The 25,983-nt window shown below is 53.1% G+C and overlaps 1 protein-coding gene and 1 long non-coding RNA gene across 2 annotated transcripts; one reads left to right on the top strand and one right to left on the bottom strand.

The window, feature by feature from the left end:
* Window positions 1–1,079: 1,079 nt before the first annotated feature.
* On the bottom strand, window positions 1,080–5,517 carry LOC309605301. The gene is made up of 3 exons (XR_014231330.1): window positions 4,847–5,517; window positions 4,417–4,578; window positions 1,080–4,181 (listed from the first exon to the last, which is right to left on the bottom strand). It is a non-coding gene; the product is annotated as an uncharacterized lncRNA (long non-coding RNA).
* A 4,996-nt stretch (window positions 5,518–10,513) lies between these two features.
* MYOD1 (myogenic differentiation 1) lies at window positions 10,514–13,163 on the top strand. Its single transcript, XM_082342515.1, has 3 exons — window positions 10,514–11,405; window positions 11,888–11,966; window positions 12,235–13,163. Exons 1-3 carry the CDS (start codon window positions 10,776–10,778, stop codon window positions 12,483–12,485), a joined length of 960 nt encoding a protein of 319 aa, XP_082198641.1. The 5' UTR covers window positions 10,514–10,775; the 3' UTR covers window positions 12,486–13,163.
* Window positions 13,164–25,983: the final 12,820 nt, after the last annotated feature.

The raw sequence follows: 25,983 nt of genomic DNA, 5'->3' as shown, positions 1-25,983 counted from the left end.
GGTAACCAGGCTCATTATGTTACTGTGTCTATTTCTCTGTTTGAAATTAGTCATAGTTTCAAAAAAATTGAAAAAAAAAGGTTTGGCTGGAAAGGGGAGAAGAGGCAGGGGAGGCACCGAATGGACAGGGAGCATATCTGATGGGCCCAGCAAGACCCCGAGATCAGATGTCTCTTTCTCTCCATGTTCTCCCCACCTCCCCTGTCTCTCCCTAGTTCCACGACAAGCCACTCTGAGACCCCATCCCCAAATAGCTAAGGAGGAACAGTGAGACCCAAGACTCCTGAGCCTGGTGGGTCAGAGGTCAGATGTCAGGGCAAAGGTGGCCACCTCTTGACCGCAGAGAAACCAAATCAGCGCCAGCCTCTGGTGACCCCGAGTGCCTGCACCCACCACGTGGGGGTGTCCCTGCTTCAAGGGCATGAACCGGCAACAAATTCATCCTTATCCATTCAGGGAATTCTGCGCATAAAGGGGCCACGAGAAGCCATCAAATCCATTCCAAGAGCTTCCAAGAGCTGGCCAGATATGCAGAGCTAAGAGACCAGAGTTCGCATCCCAGAGCCTCCACAGCTAAGCATACGTGAGCCCTGGACAAGGTGCTTAGAACCCTGGGCCTCAGATTTCTACACTCTACGGCAGGGATGAGTGTGGTCGCTAGGGTGGGGTGGGGCAGGACACTGGCCACTGAGATGGAAGCTCCTCTGGGCCGCAGCCTTCTCTGGGGATGTGCCTTCCTCAGAGCTGTCTCCTCGGGCCTCTCCCACCCCCCACCCGGCCCGCACCAGCCTCTCTGCATCTGTCATCAGTCTGCTCTGCTCCCCCTGGACCAGGCTTTGTTTGGGGGCGACTGGCAGGCTGCCCGTGTGCGCAGGGGAGGCGGCGACGCCCACTGCCGCAGACAGTGCTTCACGGGCTACACGGTTACCCACACTTCCAGCATCCCTGCACCCGCCGTGGCCCCCAGCTCCAGAAGGTTCAGAGCTCAGAATAACCAGGCCAGGCCCCGCACTGCCCCATCCTCATCCCACCCACTGCTTACTCATAGTTTCCATCCAAAAGGAGAGCACGCCAGGCAGGAATAATTCCCAAGCCCCTACCAAGCACCATGAGACAGGCACCACTCAAGGACACCACATGCCTTGGCATATTGATCCCTTACAATCCTTTGCGATTGGCACTAGGACTAGTCACATTTTACAGCTGGGATAGGTGATACCCAGAGAGCAGAAGTGACTTACCCAAGGGAAGTGAGGGGCAGAGCCAGCATTTGAGTCCTGGTCAATCTGACCCCCAAGTCCAGTGGAAACACTGGGAACACAGCCCTGGGCACTGGTGACCCAGTCTCTGTGTCAGACAAGAGCAGCACCATATTCCCCAAGGCCAAGTTCAGACCAGGCCTGACAGAGGTTGTGCCACATCTTCAGGAGAAGCCGGAGACTGTGACAGTCATGGTTCCCCAGCGCTCCTTGGAGTGGGGACCTCCAAGTTAACTGCCTGTCCAGCCTGAGGGACAGGCTTCTGCAACCATGCTGAGCCCCAGCCTCACTCAGGTTTCTGTTTCACTCACCCCGGCCCTGTGCTGGGCCAGGTGGACAGGTCAAAGGACAGGCCTCTGCCCTCCATGCCAAGAAGGGGGGGACCAAGAGGGAGGCGGGGAGGTCAGGGACCCCCAGAAAGACCCCTTCCTGAATGGGAATAGAGCCAGGAGTACAATGCCTCTGTCCTTGTGTCCAGAAAGTGAGCCCCAGGAAGGGGCGTGGAAGGGTTCGGGGCGGGCCGCACAGCAGCGGGCAGCCAGTGCAGTGAACACCCTGGTCTTTGGACTCCAGTCCAGCCTCTCTCTGCTGTACAAGGTCGCTGTCCTCCCCCTGCACTCCCTTCGCATACCACCTTCTACCCTTGACTTAACCCGATGTCTTGCCTGGGAAACTAGTGGGCTTCACCTCAGACCTCAGGGCCCGTTTACCCCTCTGGGGCTGTCTGAGGCCACAGATCCCAAATGACCAGAGGAACCGCAGATAGTATCAGCTGCACGGGGACATCCTCTGGCATGTTGTCACACTTCCGGGCCTTTGCTCGGGCTGTTCTCTAAGCCTGGAATGCCTTTCCCTCCAGTTCTCCCACTGGGCACTTCTGCTCATCCTCCAACACCCCAAGAAGGAGGATCCCAACACATCCTCCTTGCTGAAGTCTTCACAGGTATCCACAGGAGAGTTTGCTGTTCCCTCTGGGTTTTGATGATTCATTCGTGGGTTTTCCTCTCCCCACTAGATGGAACTCCCAGAGGCCAGAGGCCCTGTCTGAATCTGCCTTAGATCCTTCTGCAGGGCCTAGCTTGGAGCCTGCAACCAGAATGGATGCTATGGAACGCTTGAGGAATGGAGGGAGGGTAGGCCTGTTGGGGCACATGGGCCATAAATCACTTTCCCAAACCAAAGGGGAAGCAGCAATCTAGGAGGGCTTCATGGAGGTGGCAGAACAGGAGGTAGGACAGAAGCAGATGACAGATGTCCTGAGCATCCTGGCTACCAGTCATGAGGCTCTCTGCCTTCTGTCTCTCTGCCAGAAAACTCCTGTCCTGGGTGTCACTGGCCAGGGGTGGGCAGGTTTTGGGGAGAGAAATCAGGCCTCCCCAAGGCATCCAGCCTCCCTTCAGAGGCGTGTGGATGGGGCAGCTGCCGGGGGGAGCAGCTGGTGTCTGTCCCTGGAGCCCAACGGCTGTGTGTGTCTTAATCCCAGTTCCTTGGAGCCCCCCAGGCTGGCAGGTGGGCTGATTAGGCAGAAAGGAGGCAACAGGAGAGGGGTGGGGAGCTGAGGCCCCTCCCCAGGCCCCACAGCTGCCCACTGGATCCTGCCACATGCGCCGTACCCATCACCAGGCCCCCATCACTAGCTCTCCCTCAGCCCAGAGCTGCTTCTCCTTCAGCCCTTACAGGGAGGCCTGACCTCTAGGCAGGAAGATTCAGCTTTCAAACTAGAAACTGCAAGAAAAAGATGGATGCCACAGCCAATATGCCCCCTTAGCCTTGTTTTCCTGGGTGGAGCAGGGGACGTCCAGGCACATACGTGGAGGCGAGTGTTCATACTGGGATGAAGGTATAGATGTACCTGACCCGGAATATGAGCAGCGTGGCACACAGGAGTGTCCTGTAAGGTTGGTGTGCACGGTGTGTAAGGTATACACGTGTGCGAGGTATACATGGAGCAGTGCAAAGTATCCATATACGAGGTACATGTACATCGTATATGATGTGTAATGGGTGTGAGGAGGACATGTTGTGAGCAGTGTGCACAGTGTGGAAGATAGGTCCTGGGTATGAGGTATACGGATATGTGAGGTGTCCATGGAGTGTGAGGTGTCCACGGAGTGTGAGATGCCCATGGGGTGTGAAGGACACGCAGTGTGACAGACGTCCTCGGTGTGCGAGGTGAGCAGTGTGAGGCGTGCCCACAGGCGCACGGAGGGATGGGAGTGAGGGCAAGCGGTCCTTCCAAGGAGATGTGGCTTTTCGGCCCTGCACACTGGACCGTTGGTACAAGCACCTGCGGGCTGTCATAGGCAGAGGACACAGAGGACATCTGGACTTTCTCAAATCCTTACGTGCATAGAGTGGAGGGCGACTTGGAGAGGCCCTCTCCTCCTCCTGCTGTATCCATGCCATCTTAGCTCAAGGACAGCATGCTCTTTGACGAGACGCCATACTTTGGTAATATTATTTCTTGTGTCTGACTTAAATCCCTCGTGCTGCAAGTTAAACTTGCGTTTTTTTTAAAAAAAAACATATTTTTTTAGAGTTTGTTCAGTGGAGGTGGTGAACTCTTCTTTCATGAAGTTCTCCTCCCCCCAACAGCCTAATGCCCTTGGGCTGGAAGAATAATTGGCACCTTCCTGAACCCTGCCTTCCTTAGCACCTCTAGTCCTTAAGCTATTGGCACCTTATCTGTGCAGTTTAGTAAAGCAGAGCGACTTTGTACTTCAGACTCTAGGAATCTGGGTCCACAGAGACCTCTGAGGCAGAGAAAGGCTTTAATTACATAAAGGATAAGCTTGAAGGGGAGAGACTGGATGAATGAAGTCCTCAGGTCTTTCCAGAAGCCAGGCATCAGTGGTTCTTAAAGTGGGCCTCGGCCAAACAGTTTGGGCTCCTGCTAATTTCCCTCGCCTGGCTTCTCAGGGCCTGGAGAAGAACCTGGAGGTGGGAGGTTTGCCCAGAGACTGAGGTGTGCGTGCAGTGAGGTGCACATGGCACCTGAGTGAGGGGCCGGGCAGGGGGAAAAGCTGTGCAGCCTGTGAGGGTTTCCCTTCCCGTGATGCCGAGCTCCCCCCGGCACCTCCCATGCTCCCCGCCCGCCCCCTGGGCACACAATGCACTGTACACACGTTTCTGTGTGCACAAAGCATTGCATCCTTACCTTATCCTGTGCTCACAGGTCACCCATCCAAGCCATCCTCCAGCCCTGTCTCATGCCACCCCCATGCCCGCAGCCAGCCCACTCAGCGCCGGACATTCAGACCAAGGGCTCCTAGGACAGCAGGAGCCACACCCATCTCGTCCCCCTTAGAATCCTCTGGTCCTGGTGGAGGCAGTTGTCCCAGGCAAGGTGCTCAATGATGATCTGTTCTCTCTACCGGGAACGTTCTTCCCCAGATGGGCACGTGGCTGGCTCCCAAGCCTCTTTTACCTCTTTGCTCAAATGTCACTGTGTCAACCTGACCACTCTTTTTAATTCTGCCCTGGTGCCCCAATTCCACTCACCCCGCTCTGCTTTTAATATCCCTCTGCCTCCTAACGTACTCCGTAATTTACTTGTTAGTATGTTTATTGTTTACTGTCAGTCTTACCTGTTAGAATGTCAGCTCCACAAGGGCAGGGAACGTTGACTGTTTTGTTTTCTGCTATATTTCCGGCAACTGGCGCAGAACGCGAGCTGCATAAATAGTTGCTGAATGAGTGAACGAATCATAGGACTGGGCACGCGTCCCCACAGTGAACACACCACCCCACGCAGCCCACAGGCGGGGGGGTACGTGTGCCATTTGTTGTGTCCCTGTCCCCTTGCTCCTCCACGTGGACCCCTTTTCTCCAGCTCCCAGTTCATCCGCTAGACTCCCAAGCCCTGCTTGTACGTGGGAGGCTGGGGAGTACCCCAAAGTGGGAAGTATGGCCACTGTGGAGAACCTCTGGGACCCTGACCCTGAATCTAGGACCGCGTCAATTATCCTCCTGACCAACCCAGACTGGCCCCAGAGCAGGACCCATATCCAGCTGGCAGGCAGTTTCCCAAGGAGCAAGGTTGGTAGAGACAGAAGCGGGTGTTTGAGGTGGATCCAGGGGCAGGAAGGGAAAGTCTGGAGACAGAGAGGGGACCCGGGGTTGGCCCTGCCCCACCTGGCCCGCTCCTGTTTTCACCCTCTGGCCCATCCCCCAGCTAAATATGTAGCCTGTGCCAACCGCGGGGGAAGAGACCACAGGTCCAGCCTGGGCAAGGGCAGGGTGCTTGAAGACCGGGGCAGGTGCAGGCTGGATTGGGTTTCCAGAGGCTATATATATATATATATATATATAAAGGCTGCCGGGAGCCCTGGGGCCGGCCGCACCCTGAGGGCGCAACTCTGTGGGGCCCAGGCAGGCCTGCATTCCTGCCCAGAGGCCGGCTCTCCATTTATAGCCCCCGGCAAGCAGGCCAAGAGAACCGAGGAGGGAGGACTGGAAAGGGTGGAGAGAGAAGGGAGCCCTCCCTCCCTCCCTGCTGCCAAAGGAGCCCCTCATTGTGAAGATGAGAACCAAAGCCCGGGGTGAGGTGTGCCCTGCCCCAGATCACCCAGCCCGCCCCTCTTCTCAGCTTTGAGATGGAAGGAGAGGTGCTGGGGGACGCCCCACCGTAGGTCCTTCAGTCCATTGCCATTGGCCTCTCCCAAGACAAGTCCAGCACCTGTGACTCTGAGGGGCATCCTCGACTACACTCTACAATATAAGAGCTTGGACTCTTTCTGCTTCCAAAATTGACATCCTTTTCCCTCCCTGCCCCCAAGCCAGCACTAGGACTAAATGGTCCCAGGTCCAGGGGTGGACACACTTCTCTCTGATCTTTTGGCAACAGGGATGGGATGCTGGTGTTGGCCAATCTTTCCCCAAAGAGGTGGTGGCACGACCAAGAGAGTGACCCCAGGCAAGCATGGGGCCCAGACCTGGCGAAGTCTGTAAAGGTCCCCGAGTTCAGTGATTCCCAAACTCTTCAAGCAGCAGGAGCCTTGCAGCAAACAAAATCCCACTTGGAAGGATAACATAAAAGTCTAATATAAAAGTGGCCTCGTACGACCAGAGTGTGTATGCATTTTAAAATCATGCTTCCTAATTACCAAAGAAGATAAAGCTACAAATCAAGTTAAAAACTGTCAAAGCAGTTTAGATTTCTAAGCCACAAGTGATAAAATATTAAATGTGTTTGGTAAGTTCGAACATATAACATTTACTTATTGTAAAGGCACCTTGATGACAGCCCTGAGGTGGTTTTTATGAATGCAAAACACACAAAGCAAAGTTGTAATCATTTAAGTCTCAGAATCCAATATATTTCTGTGTTTTCTTTGCTTGCTCGGTTTGAGAAGAATCCAGATTTGCATAAGCAGCTTGAAGAGCTCACCTGGAAATTTCAGGGTACTCTTCAATTAAAGGGTTTGATTGATTCATTCATCCAAGAAATATTTATTGAGTGCCTACTATGTGCCAGGCATTCTGCTGAGACTTGAACAAGGGGGAAGAAATATTTGTGTCAAACTAAATTACTAATATAACAACTATTCACATTCCTCATTGTGAGTGTAAGTCAAAGGAAAAGACTCAAGGTTATAATAAGCACCAAATCTTTCTATAGTATGCTATGACAATATTGCAGCAGGCCATGTGTATTTGATCAACATAAAAGATCATGGTCTAGGCAGATGGGCCTGAGTCTTGCCTGGGAAGAGCAAAGGTGACCCAGCATGTATGTCTAATCATGTATGCGACTATCCAGTTTAGAAAAAATACAACCATCCTCATTAATGACACTTTTCAAGAAGTTCATATGCAGAGAGATTCAAAGGCTATGAGGCCACCCATTCATTCATTTGACATTTATCAAGCTCCTACTATGTGACAGCCGCTGTGATGGTTTTTGGAAATGTCATGGTGAACAAAGCATCCCTGACTTCTTGGGGCTACGTCAATCAATGTACAAACTAATAAAGAAGATAATTAAAGAGTGATTGTGCTAAGAAGGAAATGAGCAGGGTGATGTGACCCAGCTACCATAGAGAGGATGGTCAGAGTCATCTCAAGGAGGCAAGTTTGAGCTGAGACCTGATATATGTATGAAAAGCAGCCGATCTTGGGAAGAGCCTGGCAGAAAAGCAGCAAGTAAAAGGCACCGAGGCAGGATTGTACTCAGAGTGTCGGAAGACAGGAAAGGAAACCAGGCTAGCATGGAATGATCAAAGGGGATCTTGGTTCCAGATGCAGTCGTAGAGATGGAAGCTGCTGTGTAGTGAATGGATTCTACTGGGACAAGAGTGAAAGTGAGGAGAGGAACTAGGAGGCTATGGTGGGCTTCCAGGCCAGCAATGCGGCAGTGTAGTCCAGGATGGTGACAGCGGGGTTGGAGAGACTCGAGATGTGTCTTAGAGGTTGAGTGGTCAGGACTGCCATGTGCCCAGACCTCCCCTTTGGAACTTCAGCCTCATAAATCCCCTGCCTACTTGACCTCTCCACCTGGATGTTGAAAATGCATTTCAAATTTTGTGCCAACCTGGACTCTGGGTCTGCCACCCACAAACCCACTCTTCCCCAACTCCATTCTTCCAGGAGTCATCCTTAATTCCTCTTTTGTCTCTTGCCTACATCCAATCACAAATAAATCTTGTGGGTTCCATTTTCAAAACATATCTGGAATCCAACCACTTTTCACCATGTCCACTGCTGCCGCCCAGATCTAAGCCACCATCACCACTCACTTGGATTATTTCAATAGCCTCCTAATTGGTCTCCCTGCTGTGTCCTTGCTCTCCATAACCAGCATGTGCCTGTTTAAAATGTAAGTCAGATGGTGACATTCTTCTCTTCTGTTCAAGCCCCCTGGTGGCTTTCCATCTCAGAATACAAATCCTTTGCTCCCTTTCTGACCTCATCTCTTACCGCTCTCCCACTTAGTCATTCTGCTCCAGACATACCAGCCTCCTTGCTGCACTTTAAAGCTGACAAACAGTCCTGCCCCAGGACCTTTGCACGTGCTCTTCCCTCTATCTGACTCCAGATATCTGCTTCTGCCCTCCCTTCATTCTGGTCTCTGCTCAGATGGAATCAGGCTAGAGAGGTCTTCCCTGACCACTCCACATAATGGAATAATCTTCATCACTTTGTTTCCTTGCCTTGCTTTCGTTTTCTTCATAGAACTTATAAGCTCCTGACATCATATACTTCCTTGCTTATTTGTTTATTATCTGTCACCTTACCCTACAAAGTAAGCACCATGAGAGCAGGGTCTTGGTGTTGTTCACTGCTGTATCCCCAACACCTCGACCAGTATCTGGCACATAGTGGACACTCCATGATGTGTGTTGATGAATAAATGAGGATGGTGTTATGGAGGGGTGAGCACTTCCTAAATGGAGACCTTCAGCACTACCGCAAGTGGCAGAGAAGTGAAGATGACAGGGCTCCAAAAGAGAAGGGAAGGAGTGACTCCCCAGAGGGCCAGTTAGGACAGCTTTCAGAAGTTAGTGGGAAAGGGACAAAGATCATTCTTGCTTATACCTGTGGGCTCCAGGAGGAGAGACCCCAGTAGGGTTGTCTTGTCCAAGGGAAATCTCTAGCCTGAATGCTGAGAGGAAGGTGTGGACTGCGGTTTCAGCAAGAGGCTGAGCCACCCTATGGGAGTGGGGAGGGGGCCCACCCCAGGGCTTGTGGGGGAGCCAGAGTCCCATGGGTGGCTGCCTCCTCCTTCAATTCCCAGTCTCTCCAGTGGGTCTGCTGGGGAGAAATGCAGCTGTGGCCTTCACAGGAGCCCAGGCCTAAGACTACATGGGCTCCTGTCAGGGCTCAGTGCCCCAGCCAAGAGCTGAGAAGGTCGCAGCAACAGAAGCAAGCCCTCTTGTTGGAATAACCGTGCACCTCGGACTGAGGGATTCCGCATCTTTTGTCTCTTTAGATTCTCACCACCACCGCGATCACTCACAGGGGTCCCTAACCCCCGGGCCGCGGACCGGCACTGGTTGGTGGCCTGTTAGGACCGCGGCCGCACAGCAGGAGGTGAGTGGCGGACTAGCGAGAGCCAAGCTTCATCTGCCGCTCCCCATCACTCCCCATGGCTCGAATTACCACCTGACCCCGCCCCCCCCCCCACTCCGTGGAAAAATTGTCTTCCACGAAACCAGTCCCTGGTGCCAAAAATGTTGGGGGACCTCTGCTCTAAGAGATCGCTATGAATATCCTCAAATTTACAAAGTGGGGAAACTGAGGTTCAGAAGGAGATGTGACTTCCACAAAAACACACAGGAAACTGTGGGGTTTCAGTCATCGGTCTGCAAACTCCACTCTCAAAGACTCCACCCTGAAGTGGGGTTCTCAGGCCTTCTAGGCGTTGGAGGCCTTTGCGCAATGGACTTCCCCAGCGCAGCACTGTGCGCAAGGTGGAGGCAAGCCCCAGGCAGACGAACTTTTCTTCCCAGCTAAAGAGACATCTCGGCCTAGACCCACACTGGACAACCCGCTGAGGAAGCGCGCAGGTTGAATTGCGCAAGAGTTGGCTTCCCTCCCTCCAGGCTGGGACAGGGAGTTTGGAGAGATTGGCACGAAGCTTTAGCAGCGATCATCGACTCCTATAGAGATGCAGCTGGGTTTCCAAGCTACCAGAGATGGGCTGGGCCCGCGACCCTCTGACTGACTCCGGGGGCAGGAACTGGCCAAGTGACACGACCGCCACGTTCAGTCTCAGGTTTCCCCACTTGGACTCTCTGAGTCTTGTTCCTCGTTTCTCTGCCTCTGACTCTCTAGCGTTCTGCTCTCTGAATGTCTCAGCCTCTTGGGTTTCCCGCTCACCGTCTCACTATCTCAGCTCTGAGTGTGTCTCTGCCTTACTGCCATGTGTCTCTTTGCAAATCTCTCCCGATCTGATTTCTACCCCTATCCTGCTCCTTGGTCCCCCACAAATCAGCGGACTGAGGGGACCCCAAAGTCAGCTCAAAGGTGAGCGCGCGGCCAGTGTTTCCCGCGGACACAAGAGGAGGCTGGTGTTGGAGAGATTTGGAAAGAGTGTGCCCGGGAGCCAAGTGCTGCCGCGTTGGGCTGCCAGCCTCTGCCTTCCTCTCTGCCTGGGGAGGGGCCGGAGCGCGCGCGCGGAAGCGTCAAGGGGTAGGGGGCTGGCCAGTCTCTGGCCCCTACTGCCACCCAGGGGATCCCAAGCTCCTCCCCGCTCTATTCCTATTGGCCTCGGGCGACCCCGCCCCTAGCCGCCCGCTGGGGCTCGGGGGCCCTTAGGCTACTACGGAATAAATAGCCCCGGGAGCCTGGCTTGAAGGTAGGGGTGGGGAAGTCCCAGGGCGCTGCCGCCACTCTCCTCGCCGTCCGTTGGTCAGGCGGGACAGGACTGGGCAGGGTGGGGGACAGCTTGGTGTACATTCAGACCCTCAGTACTTTGCTATCGCACTGCCTGTGCTCCGGAGCCGCAGAAAGTTTCTGGCAACCCCTGCCGCCGGGATTGGGCAAAGCCAGGACTGCGCCGCCCCTCGCCGGGATATGGAGCTGCTTTCGCCGCCGATCCGAGACGTAGATTTGACGGGCCCCGACGGCTCTCTCTGCAACTTTGCAACAGCGGACGACTTCTATGATGACCCGTGTTTCGACTCCCCGGACCTGCGCTTCTTCGAGGACCTGGATCCGCGCCTCGTGCACGTGGGCGCGCTCCTGAAGCCCGAGGAACACTCGCACTTCCCTGCGGCCGCGCACCCGGTGCCGGGCGCGCGCGAGGATGAGCATGTGCGCGCGCCCAGCGGGCACCACCAGGCGGGCCGCTGTCTACTGTGGGCCTGCAAGGCGTGCAAACGCAAGACCACTAACGCGGACCGCCGCAAGGCCGCTACCATGCGCGAGCGGCGCCGCCTGAGCAAAGTCAACGAGGCCTTCGAGACGCTCAAGCGCTGCACGTCTAGCAACCCAAACCAGCGGCTGCCCAAGGTGGAGATCCTGCGCAACGCCATCCGCTATATCGAAGGTCTGCAGGCGCTGCTTCGCGACCAGGACGCCGCGCCCCCTGGTGCTGCCGCTGCCTTTTACGCGCCTGGCCCTTTGCCCCCAGGCCGCGGCGGCGAGCACTACAGCGGCGACTCGGACGCGTCCAGTCCGCGCTCCAATTGCTCCGACGGCATGGTAAGGCCAGGACGCTGGGCTAGAGAAGTGAGCGCAGCTCTTGGTATATCAGGAATGTGTTTCCGAGGGCGGGGAGCGGACCCTCTGGTGTGAGGGTTGGGCGGGGAACCTTCCCGAGAGTGGACCCCCGGTGCCCCAGGCAGCTGTCACTGGGGTGGCCTAGTGCTTTGCGGGTGCACGGGACGGATGCAATCCACCGGATTGGGGGCGCTATTAGAACACTGCTGGGCCGACACGAAGATCGTGTCGTTTTCTCCACTTATCCCATGCAGATTTGTGCTCCTAGGTGACTGTCTGCCTTCTATTTGGCCCGGCATGCTGCAGACAGCTCCTGCCCACCCTTACTCCCCAACCCGGCCAGATCGGGGCCCGGAACTCTCGTGGCTGAGACTTAGGGAGTTGGAGAGGGGGCGGCTGCAGGGAGTGATGCTCCGACTCCGCGCGGTTCCCGGGCCTGACTCGGTAGCCCTTGCCGTTTGCAGATGGACTACAGCGGCCCCCCGAGCGGTGCCCGGCGGCGGAACTGCTACGACGGCACCTACTACAGCGAGGCGCCCAACGGTGCGTATTCGCGCCTCCTTCCCACATTCCCTTTTGAGCTGCCCTGGCTTCTCTTTACCTAGGACCTCCTCGCCTCCATCCTGGGAGATGGTACGGGGAATGAAATACTAAGCATGTACTTCCCTCCTTTTTCACCCTGAAATTTCGCGGGATCCTCCCGAATCTGGCCCGTCCTCAGTTTCCTGTCTGCCCCAAAGCACTGAGCCCAGAGGTGGGAGACTTGTCTGCCGCTCCACCTCTGCATACTAATCTACCCCTCCCCGCGCAGAACCCCGGCCCGGGAAGAGTGCTGCGGTGTCGAGCCTCGACTGCCTGTCCAGCATCGTGGAGCGCATCTCCACCGAGAGCCCCGCCGCGCCCGCTCTTCTGCTGGCCGACGCGCCGCCGGCGTCGTCTCCAGGCCCGCAAGAGGCGGCCGCCGGGAGCGAGGTCGAGCGCGGCAGCCCGACCCCTTCCCCCGACGCCGCCCCTCAGTGCCCAGCGGGCGCGAACCCCAACCCGATCTACCAGGTGCTCTGAGGGGTTGGGCGGCCACTTCGGGGGGTGCCGCTGCCCTCGGGGCCGAGGGATGGTGCCCTTAGGGTCCCTCGCGCCCAAAGGATTGAGCTTAAATGCCAACTCCCCTCCCAGCAGCGCTTCAAAAGCGACCCCTCCGGAGGTATGAGAGGCGGGGGAACTGATGTGTGTTTCCGCACCCCAGGGCAAGGACACGGTCCTTTTTCTCCACGCAGCACCCTTCCCTGAGACCTGCTGCGGTGGCCGTTTGATGTTACTCCTTGGGCCAGAGCTGACCCTTGAGGGCCCAGGCCCTTCCTCTTCCTCGCCCCCTCCCCCATGGGGGGTGGGACCCACGCAGACCTAAGCCCTGCCCCCGGACACCCGGATGCTTAAAGGAGCGTAGCCTCTCTTTTCGGGAGCCCTCGGGACGTCGGCTCTTTCCCGCCGCTCCCTTGCCAAGTGTAACAGCTGTAACGGTAACCACTCCCACCCCCTCTCCCGGTTCAGGACCACTTTTTGTAAGACTTTTGTAATCTATTCCTGTAAATAAGAGTTGCTTTGCCAGAGCAGGAGCCCCTAGGGCTGTATTTATCTCTGAGGCATGGTGTGCGGTGCGACAGGGACTTTGTATGTTTATACGGCAGGCGGGCGAGCCGCGGGCGCTCGCTCAGGTGTTCGAAATAAAGACGCTAATTTATACCGCGGTGGCTCCGGCTTTCGCTAAGGTTGGGGGCAGGATTTTGAAGGGGGGGAAAATCCGCAAACTGGGCCACCTGTACCGCAGCGACCCCTGTAGGCCGCAGACGGATTGCAAGGAGGAAGTTGGAGGAGGGAGGGGTGCGTATGTTTCTGTTATGTGAGGAGGTTCTTCTGACCATGATGTACGTCACCACGCACAGGTCATCTCGTTGTCAGGATGGATATTAGAACGATCTGAGTAGTTAATAAAAGATCCATGCCTGTCCCACCACCCAGAGATTCTGATTTAAAGTATCTGCCGCAGACACCCCCGGCCAGAAATTAGTATTTTTCAAAAGCTCCCCAGGTGATTCTGAAGTGCGTACACGGTTGAGAATCATGCCCCTCCATACACGCAGAGTGAAGCCAGGTATGGTGTCCAGAAGGATCACTGGAAAGTCATGTCCCCCAGATGCGACTCGAAATCCTCATGGGTAGAGGATGTGATAAGGTGCTCACAACATTATGAGGAAAAACTGAATGAGTGTGAAGCAGCATTGTAAGCTGTATGGTACTTCCAGGCTCTCAGCGATAGGTGTAATCCCAAGGGGATGCATAGAAGGCCAGACAGGCACAGACGCGACTACTCGAAGTAACCCAGCACTTACAGCATCCTGGCATTGTCAGATCGCATAAGAAGACAGGAGCCCAGAGCCTGCAAGGAGAGGGGCACGTGCAAACCTGCATCATCACAGATGGCATCAGTGCTCTTATCAAGTGGTAAACACTCTGAGGGGAGAGGAGGGGCCATTGATTTAGCCAGGGGGGTGGGGAAGCCTTCCTGGAAGAGATGCCATTCGAACTGTGTCTTGAGAAACAAAAGAAGACAACACATCCACAGTGCCCATAGACCCCCCCCCCCCAACACACACACACAGAGTTACCTCTGGGAGGGTACCCCTGGATGGACGGCCTGGCAAAAGTTCTGCCCAACCCCACCCCCTAATTCACATACACTTGTCACCAGGACCTCAATTCCCCTTACATCCCACTCCTACAGATCCTTTTTTTCCTGAAAACCCTACAGGCCCACTTTCAAGGGCTCTTCTTACCAAGGAGGGGCGGGTGTGGAGAGGGCCTGGGGAATGCAAGCAAGACATAATGGCAGAAGGCAGAGCAGAGGATCTGCTCTCTGCTCTGGGAGAGCCTTTGCTCTCCCCAATGCAGGGCCCCTGGGGAGCCACCCAGGGCTGCTCTGTTACTAATGATCCTCTGCTTTTCATCTGGCTGCTTCCCCAGATGTGCCTTGGGGTTCTTTACACTCCCTTGAGACCCCTTGGGGCTCATTCATGAATTCATTCATTCAACAGATGCCAGGTCCCATGCTGGGTGAAAACAGAGACCAGTGGACACAGTTCCTGACCTTGGGAAGCACCCAGACATTTGGGGAGACTGGATCTTTTAGCAGCTGGTTACATCACGATGAATTAAGTGCTATAATGGGGATATATGTGGCAGAGGAACACAGTAGGAACAGAAGGTATAGACAGCAAGCAGCCCCTAATAAGAGTCTTGAAGGAGTAGGTAAGGAAAGAGGAGCCAAATAAGGATGCTCCAAGCTGAGGAAATAGCAAAAGGGCAAAGGCCCAGAGGTGACAGAAAGCAAACTGTGCCTTAATGGAGCCAAAAATGCTCACAGGGAGGGGCCAGAGGTGAGATGGGGAAAAGGCAGAGGCAGGGCCACATTGGACCTTATTTGGGCTTTATCCCAAAGGCAATAGGGAGCCATAGAGGAATCTAACCAAGGAAAGGATACAAACATATCTGTATTTTAGAAAGGCCGGTCTGGATTGGCAGAATGGATAGGAGGGAACAAGACTTGAGACAGGAAGACTTGTCAGGAGGCCACCAGGGTTGCTCAGAGGAGACATGACATGGCCTGAACTGGGGTTGTGACTGGGGATGGGAGAGAAAGCACAGGAGTAGAGACAGTTGTGCCAGATAAAGTGTAGGTGTTGACAGTTCAGTGGACAACCTTGAGGGCACAGTCCCTACCCTCACACAGCTTAAAATCCACTGGGGAAATAGCCATTAGACAAAGAATCAAGTGAATAAATACATCTATAGATGTTATACATGATGAGAAACTCCATAAGGAAAAGTAAAGGGCGCAGTGAGAGATGATAATGAGGTATGAGACGGTAATCAGGCAAAGGGAGGAGGAGGCAGAGCTTCTGTACTGAGGGAACCAACCACATATAAGAAGAAGGCCCCAGCAGCCTATAGGGTTACTATAGCCTATAGGGAGCTAGTGTGCATTAGAAAAAGGTGTCCCTTCTTTCCCAAGGACACTGCTCTGCACCAGGGTTCATGGCTAGGCAAACAGAGAGCAGGCTGGACTTCAGCCTCCACCCACCTCCTTGGCCAGGTGTGCTTTTTCAGTGAACAACCTACAGAACTGTTCACAGAGCCTCGTGCATGGAGGCCCTAAGGAAGGGAGGGAAAATGAGGCGCCAAGGATGACTTCAGGCTCTGGTTTGCTTCAGAGTGGACGATGGTGCTGTTACAAAGATGGAGACCTCTGGAGAAGAAGAGGTCACGGGGACAGATTTAGTGCAGGACAGAAACCCAATTTAAAAAGGTTAAACCCCACAGGGGGTATGTTGGAAGGACGCAGGGCAGTTCGCATAAGGGAGCAGCGCTGCAAGCACCACAGCACCCGTGGGCCTCGAGAGCCGGGATTGGAGCCCCTCTTGCTCTTCGACACATCCCCCTTCTTGCCTCTGCTTGCCTTCCCTCCCTCCTAGTCCATATTGGTTTTCTCCAGCAACTCAGGGGATTACCTCAGATCTCACTGCTTAACTCCATTTAGAAAATTTCCAGGGAAGAGCTCTAACTGGACCAGCTTAGATCATGAGGCAGGATTTGAACCCAGGCAGTGAGGCTCCAGAGACTGCACTCTCAGCTGCCCGGCCCTGTAGCCTCTGCAGAGGAAGGAAGGAGAGAGGGAGGAGAGAGCATCAGAAGGGAGGGGAGCAGCTAGAGCTTGAATTACCCCATGGATGATGGGATTTGAGGTCCCCTCCTGGCCTGGGCAGGGGGGAGGACATCTAGCTGAACCCCATTTGCAGTGCAGATGAAACATCCCTGCTCTTGGGGCCATTTTCACCTGGGCTGGATCTGAGGAGACACCGGGCCATGCTCTCCATAGAGACATATGCATGTCTGTACACACATGTGCTCATACAACAGCACACATGTCCCCAGAGCATACCACCAGAGGCTGGTGTACCTTGATGTCAAGGAAGTTTAAGCTTCAGGTCCTTGTCCCTTGCGTGAGCTTCTTCTAAGGCACTGGGAAAAGCCCTAGAAATATGTTCACATGGTCTAGTTTCTTTTCAAATTTTCCAAAGTAAAATATTTTAGTCAACTGGTTATGACCATTGTCTCTATTCTGACTTCCCCCCTGTGTTGGGTGGCATTTATGGGCATGGTGGGGTCCCCTCGAAAGGTATACATCTTGTTTGGGTTTAGTGGAATATATTTTAAATCAATGAAATATAAAACAGAAGTAATGACAATGAACAGTGAAATAAATTACAATGATTCTGACATTGAGAAGACAATTGTACCCCCAACATCTATTTAGATCATACCAAAAAGCAGTTTATTAAAAGAAAGTGATAACTTTTTAATGGAATTATTGAAAAACCTCTTGCATTGTTTGATAATCTAATGAACAAAGAAGAGTGAATTATATGAACATACTGCAAAGTGATTTAAATTTTTTGCTGGTCTAACACAAAATACTGACATCAACCAAGACAGAGTAAAATTCATAATATGCCACTATAATAAGACCTTAGCATCAACAAACTTTTAAAATGAACCCTGCCAATTTAAAAGCATTTAAATTTAGTCACCGCACAGGAAAACCCAATATACCTTGAACTCTTACAGTCCACAGATGAAAGAAACTTGATGGAGTTTCTGCCAAATTTGACAATCCTAAAAGTGTACATTTTAGGCACAATTTCCAATAGACATTTCCAGTAGAGTGGTGAGCCTGAAAGAAAATCCCCTAAATTATCAGTGATATCAAACAAGTTTTGATCAACCATGTTGGAAGGAGAGACTGAATTATCTGAATTAGCTCTCAATTCTCTGTATAGAGAATGATATTATAGAATCACATTGAAGAGGCACTTAAAGAATATACAGCCTGATGCAAGTGGAAAGGAGTGGGCAAGACTGAAAAAGGCAAGAAAAAAGAGCAAGATGCAATAATGCATACTATCAAGGCAGAAAGTGTGAGGAGGAAGATAAAAGACAAAAATGGTGATGGTGCTAATGATGGGAAAAGCAATTTGGTTCTAGCTCAGTTTTTTCTCATCTATAAGACACTTAAATCCTCTGCACACAACTCACTAGTACTAAGGGGAAAAAAATGTGAGGCTGTCTAATAGTCATTTTTATACAGTACAGGGTCATTTTTGTATAGTTAACTTTTAAATTTTTTTTAGACAACATTTAACAGTGAGTTTTAATTCATATAGAACTTTCCCAGTAACAGTGGGCAGTAAGTCCCAGATGATGTCAACGGCCACATAATTCCTGGGATCTAGGCCTGGCTGTGCCCCTAACCAACTCTGAGACCTTGGGAATGTGATTTAAACCTTTTGGACTTGGGCTCTCTCTCTGGGTAATGAATTAGTGAATTTAAAAGGTATGTCCCAGTTCTGAAATTCTTTAGTAACTCAAAGCATTACAAAGAAAAAGATAACAAAATAGGTCTTTTACAGATAAGGGAGCTGGAACCATGACAGATTTTTCTTAGCATAAGCAAATTATTTATAGCCCTCTGGTTTACTGATCCTTCTTTAACTTTTCCCAATTAAAAAAAAAATTGAGATATAATTTACATACCATAAAACTCACACTTTTAAAGTGTCCAATTTGGTGGTTTGTATTATATTCACAACTTTGTGCAACCATCACCACTATCAAATTCCAGAACATTACTCCCCAAAGAAATCCGTACCCCTTAGCAGTCACTCCCCACTCTCTTTTCTCCCCCTGGCCCAAGGCAACAACTCAGCTATTTTCTGTCCCTATGGATTTGCCTATTCTGGACATTTCATATGAATGGAATCACACGCTATGTGGCCTTTTGTGTATGGCCTCCTTCACTTAGCATGTTTTCAAGGTTCATCCATGTTGTAGCATGTATCAGTACTTCTTTCCTTTTTATAGCTGAATAATATTCTACTGCATGGATACATTATATTTTGTTTATCCATTCATCAGGTTATAGATATTTGGCTTGTCTCCATTTTTTTAGCTATTATGAATAATGCTGCTATGAACATTCATGTACAACTTTTCATGTAAACATATGGTTTTAATTCTCTTGGGTATATACCTAAAAGTGAAATTGTTGGGTATATCATAACTCTATGTTTAAATTTTTGAGGAACTGCCAAAGTCTTCCCCAAAGCAGCTGCACCATTTTACATTCCCATCAGCAATGTATGAGGGTTCCAATTTCTTTGCATCCTCAACAGCACTGTTACTGTTTGTCTTTTTAATCTAGCAATCCTAGTGGGTGTGAAGGGTATCTCATTGTGGTTTTAATTTGCATTTCCCTAACGACTAATGATGTTAGCATTTTTTCATGTGCTTATTGGCCATTTGTACATCTTCTCTGGAGAAATTTCTATTCAAATCCTATGTCCATTTTAAAATGAGGTTATTTGTCTTTTTATTGTTGAGTTATGAGAGTTCTTTATATATTCTAGATACTAGACCCTTATCAGATATATGGTCTGCAAATATTTTCTCTCATCCTATGGGTTGTCTTTTTACTTTCTTGATATTGTCCTTTAAAGCACAGAAGTCTTTTGTGGTTGCTGGAGTCCAATTTATCTATATTTTTCTTTTGCTGCTTGTGTTTTTGGCATCATATCTAAGAAACCATGACCTAATCCAAGGAAGCACTTTATAGTTTTAGTGCCTACATTTGGGTATTTGACCCAGTTTTAGTTGATTTTTCTATATGGTGTTAAGAAGGGATCCAACTTCATTCTTTTGCATGTGGATATCCAGTTGTCCCAGCACTATTTGTTGAAAAGACTATTCTTTCCCTCACTGAATTGTCTTGGGACCCTTGGCAAAAACTAATTGTCACTAAAAGTATGGGTTCATTTCTGGACTCTCAATTCTATTCCATTGATCTGTGTGTCTACCCTTATGCCAGTAGCACACAGTCTGTTTACTGTAGATTTGTAGTAAGTTTTGAATGGGGAAGTATGAGTCCTCCAGCTTTGTTCTTCTTCAAGACTGTTTTGGCTACTCTGGGTCCTGTGCATTTCATGAATGTACCTTTAAGTGGCCCTGTCCCGGTGGTATTTTCAGTAGCCACAAACCTTGCCTGATATAATATGGGAGCTGTAAAGTGGCATGGAAATTTAACGCAGGTTCATGTTGGTGCACAGAAAAAACAGCTATGGGGAAGATGATGATTTTTTCATTTTCAGTCATATTCGATACAGCTTTAATAAAATGAATGTGGTTTTGTTAACTGAACATCATTCTGTAATTGCAAAAAAAAGTTGCAACTGTTTTTGTTGGCATTATGAATGCTTCCAAATAAATATAACCTATTTAAAAGTATTATGTAGGTGTGTCAAGCAGTTAGTAACAATATGAAGCTATTTTTTCTGGATTTTTAAACATTTTTAGTATTTGTCAGCTTTCTAAAATTTACATTTGGTCCTGATTTCAAAGCCTAAATAAATATTCACTTTTGTACCCAACTTTCTGCTCTTTTTTTTTTTTTTAATGTGACCCCCTCCCCCAAATGTCTAAACTTCAGGCCTCATAGAACCTGGACCCAGCCCTGCACACTGCCAACCAGGCTCACCTGCAGGCTGACTCAGGCACGAGGGCCCACCAGGAGCACACACAGGAGACCCCACAAGGCTCCTATAAAGGGTCGCAGAGGGAGGAAGACGCTTGGGGCAGCCACACATCTCCAGCTGCTTCCGGGAGAACTCAGCGGCCCCTACCTGGTCCTGCCAGGGACTCTCACAGTAGTGCCCATGCGCACCTGTCCTTCTTACACACAATGCACGCCTGACCATCCTTGTGCATCCCTCACCACAGCCATCATCGTTCCCTGCTCCCCACCTCCCTCCTACAGCCAGCAGCAAGAGGCAAGGTGTTGAGGCCCATTTTCCCCCAAGTCAAGCCCAGGGAGGGCTGACACTCTGCCCCTGGGGCCATACTGCCACTCTGAGGGAGCAACGCTGCTGGGAATGGCAGGAGCCCATGAGGGAGACATGGGGTAAAGGCTGGTCACAGAGGGTTTGGGGGCGGTGGGCAGTCCGAGGGGAGGGGGAAGAGGGAAGGAGAGGAAGTTAAATGAGAGACACTACCTCATTGAATCCTCACAAAATATTATTCCCTTTACGTAGATGAGGGAACAGAAGCTTACAGAGGGAAAGTGACGAGTTTACACAGCTAGTAAACAGCAAAATGAGATTTGTACCCACATCTCTCAACCAGAGGACATTTTACTCCCCAAGGGACCTTTGGCAGTGTCCATAGACCTTTTTGATTGTCACGAATGGGGAAGGGGTGCTACTGACATCTAGTGGGCAGAGGCCAGGGATGCTACTAAACATCCTACAGTGCACAGGACAGCCCCACAGCAAAGCATTATCTGGTCCAACATGTGCAGAGATTGACAAACTCCACACTTCCCCGGAGTATGCTTTACCTTGCTTGGCCCCTTTCTAGACTTCCCCTGGCCTAAGAGATCTGGGATCCACTTGCCCAGGGGTCACAGGAAGGAACAAAAGGAACAACTGTACACCCCATTCCCAGCTTAGGTACCAGGGTCAGTGCTCAAGCTATAGATCTGACAGCCACAGTCCCCAGTTTCCCGCTATGGCACTTCTAGTTTCACTCTCCCTTGTCCATTGGAGAGAGGAGTTCTGATCTGTGGAAAAGATAGCCTGCCGGTAGCACTGTTTATCATCACCCCAAAGCCGGCTCTGTGCCCTGGTTAGGTTAGTTTCCAGATGTGGCCACAAGATGGCACCCCAACCCACCAGGAATGTGAAGGCTCTGGGCCTGGGAGAGAGCATATGGCATGGGCCAACCTGGACCAAGGCCTGGGGGTTGGACTTAAGCCAGTTCCAGAGCCTAGCAGGACCAGATCTAAGGCCTGCAAATGCCAGGTGTGAGAACATAGGCCAAACTTGGCTTCAGGACTCCCTTCACCTTTTTCTTGTCCACACCCAGCCCCAGCTCGTCCTCCAGCCCCTCTCATCAGCCCCCTCCTCTAGCCTGAACAAGAGAAATTACAGAGCTGAGGTGTTATGATATAGCGCTTATTATTATTCATATCCATTGATAAAGAAACTGACATATAGAGAAATTGAATAACTTGCCCAAGGTCATAGCTTGTCAATGGTGGAGCTAGGATTTGAATACAGGTACCTTGGTTAAAGAGTTTTTGCTCTTGGCCACTGAGTAACACCACCCCACTGGTAGTTCACTGCACCCTGTGCTGCTCCCCGCCCCTCAACAGCCAGTGATCCCAAAGAGCCTCTGGCACGAGACCACAGCTTTCCTCTGCAAGGGAGGGGGCAAGTGGCTATGAATAAGGGGGACTGCTCACAAGTGGAAAGGGGTGAGGTTCTCAGCTGGGCTGAGGGTCTGTGGTTAGTGGTCGTTGGTAAGAAGCTAAGGCTCAGTTCAGCGATTCTCCCTCCCTACCCCTACCCCTACCCATTTCTTTGGGGCTTTTCCCCTTTTTTTTTCTATGTTGCTCTTTTGATTTTTCTAGGCTTTCTGCAAATGCCAGCCTTCTTATGGTGTGAAGGGGAAGTGAGAGAAGGGACTCTTGTGTCCCTGCTTAGGATAGAGAAGGGGGAGATCCTTTGGGGCCTGGGATGTTATCAAGGATGAAGGTGAGAATCCTAAAGTGGGACAGCGTGGAGCACCTCATGGGCAGCTACCCTCTCCCACCTGGAAGGCTCCTCTCTCTGAGCCTTCTCTGCTTGCCTCATAGGGGATTTTAGGTGCAATAGATACACTTTCACACGCCCCCTCCCTCCAACCCTGGCCTGCCTCTTTTACTAGCCCTTCAGGGCCAGGCCTGACCAGGGCTCCTAATAACCCAACTTTACCCCTTCTAGGAGCCCTTGGCCTCTCTCTGCCTCTCCCTCTGCTTCTCCCCACCATCTGGGGCATGCTTCAGTTCCCCATTATGGCTCACCATGGGGTAGTGGCCTGAGTGGGCCCTGCACTGACTCCCCGAGAAACCCTGGGTAAGTCTCCCTTTGAGTTCAGCCTGGGTTAAGGGCTCCAGACTCCTATGGCCTCTGACACTAGGATGCTAGGATCCTAGCCTCTCTCCTGGCCTTTCTCAAATCATCCAGCCCTTAATGAGGAGCTAGTGTATGCTGGGCACTGTGGAGGAAGCAAGCAAGAAGGAACCCTGGAGGAGCTGATAGTCCTTTTTTACTGGGAAATGAAATAAGCTATAGTGAAGGTTAGGGAGCCATACTCTGATCCATGTGGTCCTGCAGGAGAGGGAAGAGGTGGAACCCTGGGCCCCTATGGTTGGCAGAATCGCAGAAGGCTTCCTGGGGGAGAAGAGGGACTAGACAACTGGCTGGAAGGAAGGGAAGGTTTGGCGAGGCCTCTGTCTTGTGTCTCCCCATCTTGATTTCTCCCAGCTGTGTGTGTGTGTGTGTGTGTGTGTGTGTGTGTGTGTGTGTGTGTGTGTATGTCTCCATCTTTCTGTGTCCATCTTTTTCTGTTCCTTCTGGGGACTCCGTTTCTCTGTTTTATCACCTCCTTGGATTGGGGCAGAACTTTCTGAGAGAACTGTGTCCTGGGAATCTGAATTTGAGCCAAGCTGAGCTGCACTGGGTCTGGCTTCCTCATGGGTAGGGGACAGGGCTCACAATGGTCAGGGTGAGAGGGACACTGAAACGCACTCTCATCCCTGTATTACTCTGAAATAATTGTATTGAAGGGGAAGAAGCTCCCATTTATAAGAAGAACACAGATCAATCTCTGGAGTGAGGAGGTGCCATCCTGGCCCCAGACTCCAGCTCTCTCTTTGCCTCTGCCCATCTCTGCCCCTGTTTCTGCCATAAATCTGCCTCTCTCTGTCTTTCCCCTTGTCCTTCTCCCACCCCTCATCTCTTGCTCTGCCCCGTGCCCCTCTCCAAACCTCTCCATTCCTCCAAACCTTTGCCCCAGCACACACAGATTTCGCTGGGCCAAGTGAGGAGAAAGATGTCTGCCACGCAGCTTCATCCCCAGGTCCACAACCAGGTCTGTGGGTCAGTGTCGAGGGACAGCTGTCTGCGCAGTTAGCAAGTGCCGACAGGTAAATAAGAGCCTCATGTCTTCTTAATTAAATAGCCCTTTGCCCAGGCAGCCTTGTGTTCGATTGGGCTGGTCTGGATCAATAAGTCTCTTTCCAAGTGCGGCCACCCCTGGAGCTGGGCCTGACCTCCCCAGCCTTGCCCAGACCCACCTGCCCACTTCCCTGACTGCCTGGAGCCCCTGGAGGGCAGGGTCTCTTGTGCCCTTGTGCCTGGGACAGAGCCTGGAACAAGTAAGGAGTGAAGGAGTGATTGCTCGGTTGAGTAAACTGAGGCACCACCAGCAAACATGGTCCAGGAAGCCTCGGAGGCCCAAACTGCAACTCCCACCCCAGGATCAACCGTGAAGCCAGGAATCACAGCAGGGGGCTGCTCCTATCCAGCCCCCAGACACAGCATCAGCTTCCCATTCAGGGCAGCTGAAGCCCTACGGAGAAAGGGGGGATGTCAGTGTTCGAGACCACTAGAGGCCGTTGCTTCTTCTGACCTCTACGGACAGAATGCCCTTTTCGCAAGGGATCCTCAGCTAAGGATCCTGGGCTAGCGTGGGAGGATCAGTGAGCTGGGATCAGGATGGCAGAGCTGTGGCACTCATGGGAGACTAGGGTCAGCCTGGAGTTAGACGGGCCCAGGGTCAGAAAAGGGTCGAAAGGGGTTAATAGGGGTCCAAGATTATTGGGTTTTTAGTAGAGGGCTTAGAGGACAACACAACCTAGTACACGTGTGTGCTGTGTATAGGGGAGCGCGGGGTGTGTTATTTTGGAATCCATGCAAGAGGGTACCTATGGAAGCGTCATGGGGGCTCCAGGTTCCCTGCAAGGGTCGGTATTGAACAGCTGCTTGGAGCGGTCAATACTGGTCCGGGTCGAGGTTTCTCTGATAGAGATAAGGGGTGTCTTGTTTCACTAGGCAATCAGACAGTCCCTAGTTTGGAAAGACAGGGGCGGGTACCGACGCCCTTCTCACCTCAGTCTGACCCTGGGGCGCGGGTTGAGACGTCTCCGGGAGCCCCCGCCCACTGAGTGGCGCTCCCCGGGGGCGGAGCGTCGGCGGGTCCCCCGGAGCCGCAGGATCGGTGCCGGGCTGGCGCCCCCAGCGCCGGGGTTGAGGGAGGCCGGGCTCCGCGCGGGGGCTGGGAGGGGGGCGCGGAATCAGGGCTTTTTAGGACCCAGCGCGGCGCCTCCCTCCGGGGGCGAGTGCGGCTGCGCGCGCCGTGTGCCAGTGTCCGGAGAGCGGCGGGCTGGACGCGGACCGCGCGAGCGAGCAAGCGAGCCAGCTAGCCGAGCAGCAGCCCCGGCAGCAGCGGCGTAGCGGCGGCGGCGGCGGCGGCGGCGGCCGCTCCGCGCCTCGCCTCCCCGGCCTCACCAGCCTTGCCTCGCCGCGCCCGGACCCGCCACCCCCGCCTCCCCGGTCCGACCGCCGCGGACCCCTCGCCTCGGCCGGCACAGCCAACAGCCTGCCCCAAGCAGGGCGCAGAGGCACCGGAGTCAGTGCCCGCCGGCCCCGCAGACGGAGCCCAGCCCGGAGAACCCTTTCCCGGCCCCGCGGAGCTCCGCAACAGTCCCGGAGCTGTCCCTTCAGCACCGCCGCCGGAGCCGAGTCGGAGCGCAGCCCAGCGGAGAGCCCCAGGTCCAGCCGGAGCGCACCGAGCGCAGCGCTCCGCAGCAGCAGCACGGAGCAGCAACCCTGGTGCCCCTGCCCAGGGGGCCCGCCATCTCCTCCGAGAGGCGGGGAGAAGGAGCGAGGAGGGCGGGCGGGCGCGCCCGCCGCCGGGGGGGAGCAGGCAGCCAGGCAAGGAGAGGGAGGGGGCCGGAGTCCGCCCTGCGCAGCCGGGCCACGCAGGGAGGAAGGCAGCGGGCATCCATCTCCCCCGCGCCGAGAGCGCGCTGCGGCGACCACCACACAGCAGAGCGCGAATTTCCAGACTCCCTCTCCTCCCCTCCCCTGCCCCTTCCAGGGGCTGGTCTTTGACCGGCCCTGGAAGCAGCTGACCTTCCCCCCAAAAGCTTTGTGTCGATTTCTCCATTTTCCCGCTGAGATGGGGACGGGAGCCCGGCCCCCCCACCCTCTTTTCCCTCCTCCTGGGCCTCGCCGCTGAGCGCCGCCGCCCCCTTCCTCCCTTCCTCCCTTCCTCCTCCCTCTCTCCCTCCCTTCTTTCCTCCTCTGCCTCCTCCGCAGCCGGACCAACTCCCTCCCACATCTGGCGCCTAGAGACCCTGGGGATCCCGCGCACACGCCCTTGGACCAGCACCCGACAGAAAGCGCCCTGAGGGGCTTGAGTCGCTCTGGGGGTAGCCAGAGCCGCGGTCCTCTGTCTCCCCGACGGCTGGGGGGAGGGGGGAGGAGGTCGCGCGCCCCCCTCCCCGGCGCCAACTCCCCCTGGCGGCCGCTCCCATGGGTGTCGCTGGGCCGCGCCATGCCTAAGGAGGCGC

The sequence above is a fragment of the Balaenoptera borealis genome (genome assembly GCF_965194805.1).
Source record: "Balaenoptera borealis genome assembly, chromosome: 11".
NCBI classification, from domain to species: Eukaryota; Metazoa; Chordata; class Mammalia; order Artiodactyla; family Balaenopteridae; genus Balaenoptera; species Balaenoptera borealis.
This window is presented reverse-complemented; position numbering and strand designations above follow the sequence as displayed.

Coding starts and splice junctions, on each gene's coding strand:
- MYOD1 (XM_082342515.1), top strand. CDS start 10,776: ATGGAGCTGCTTTCGCCGCCGATCCGAGACGTAGATTTGACGGGCCCC. Junction 11,406..11,887: donor CCAATTGCTCCGACGGCATG/GTAAGGCCAGGA, acceptor TGCCGTTTGCAG/ATGGACTACAGCGGCCCCCC. Junction 11,967..12,234: donor CTACAGCGAGGCGCCCAACG/GTGCGTATTCGC, acceptor CTCCCCGCGCAG/AACCCCGGCCCGGGAAGAGT.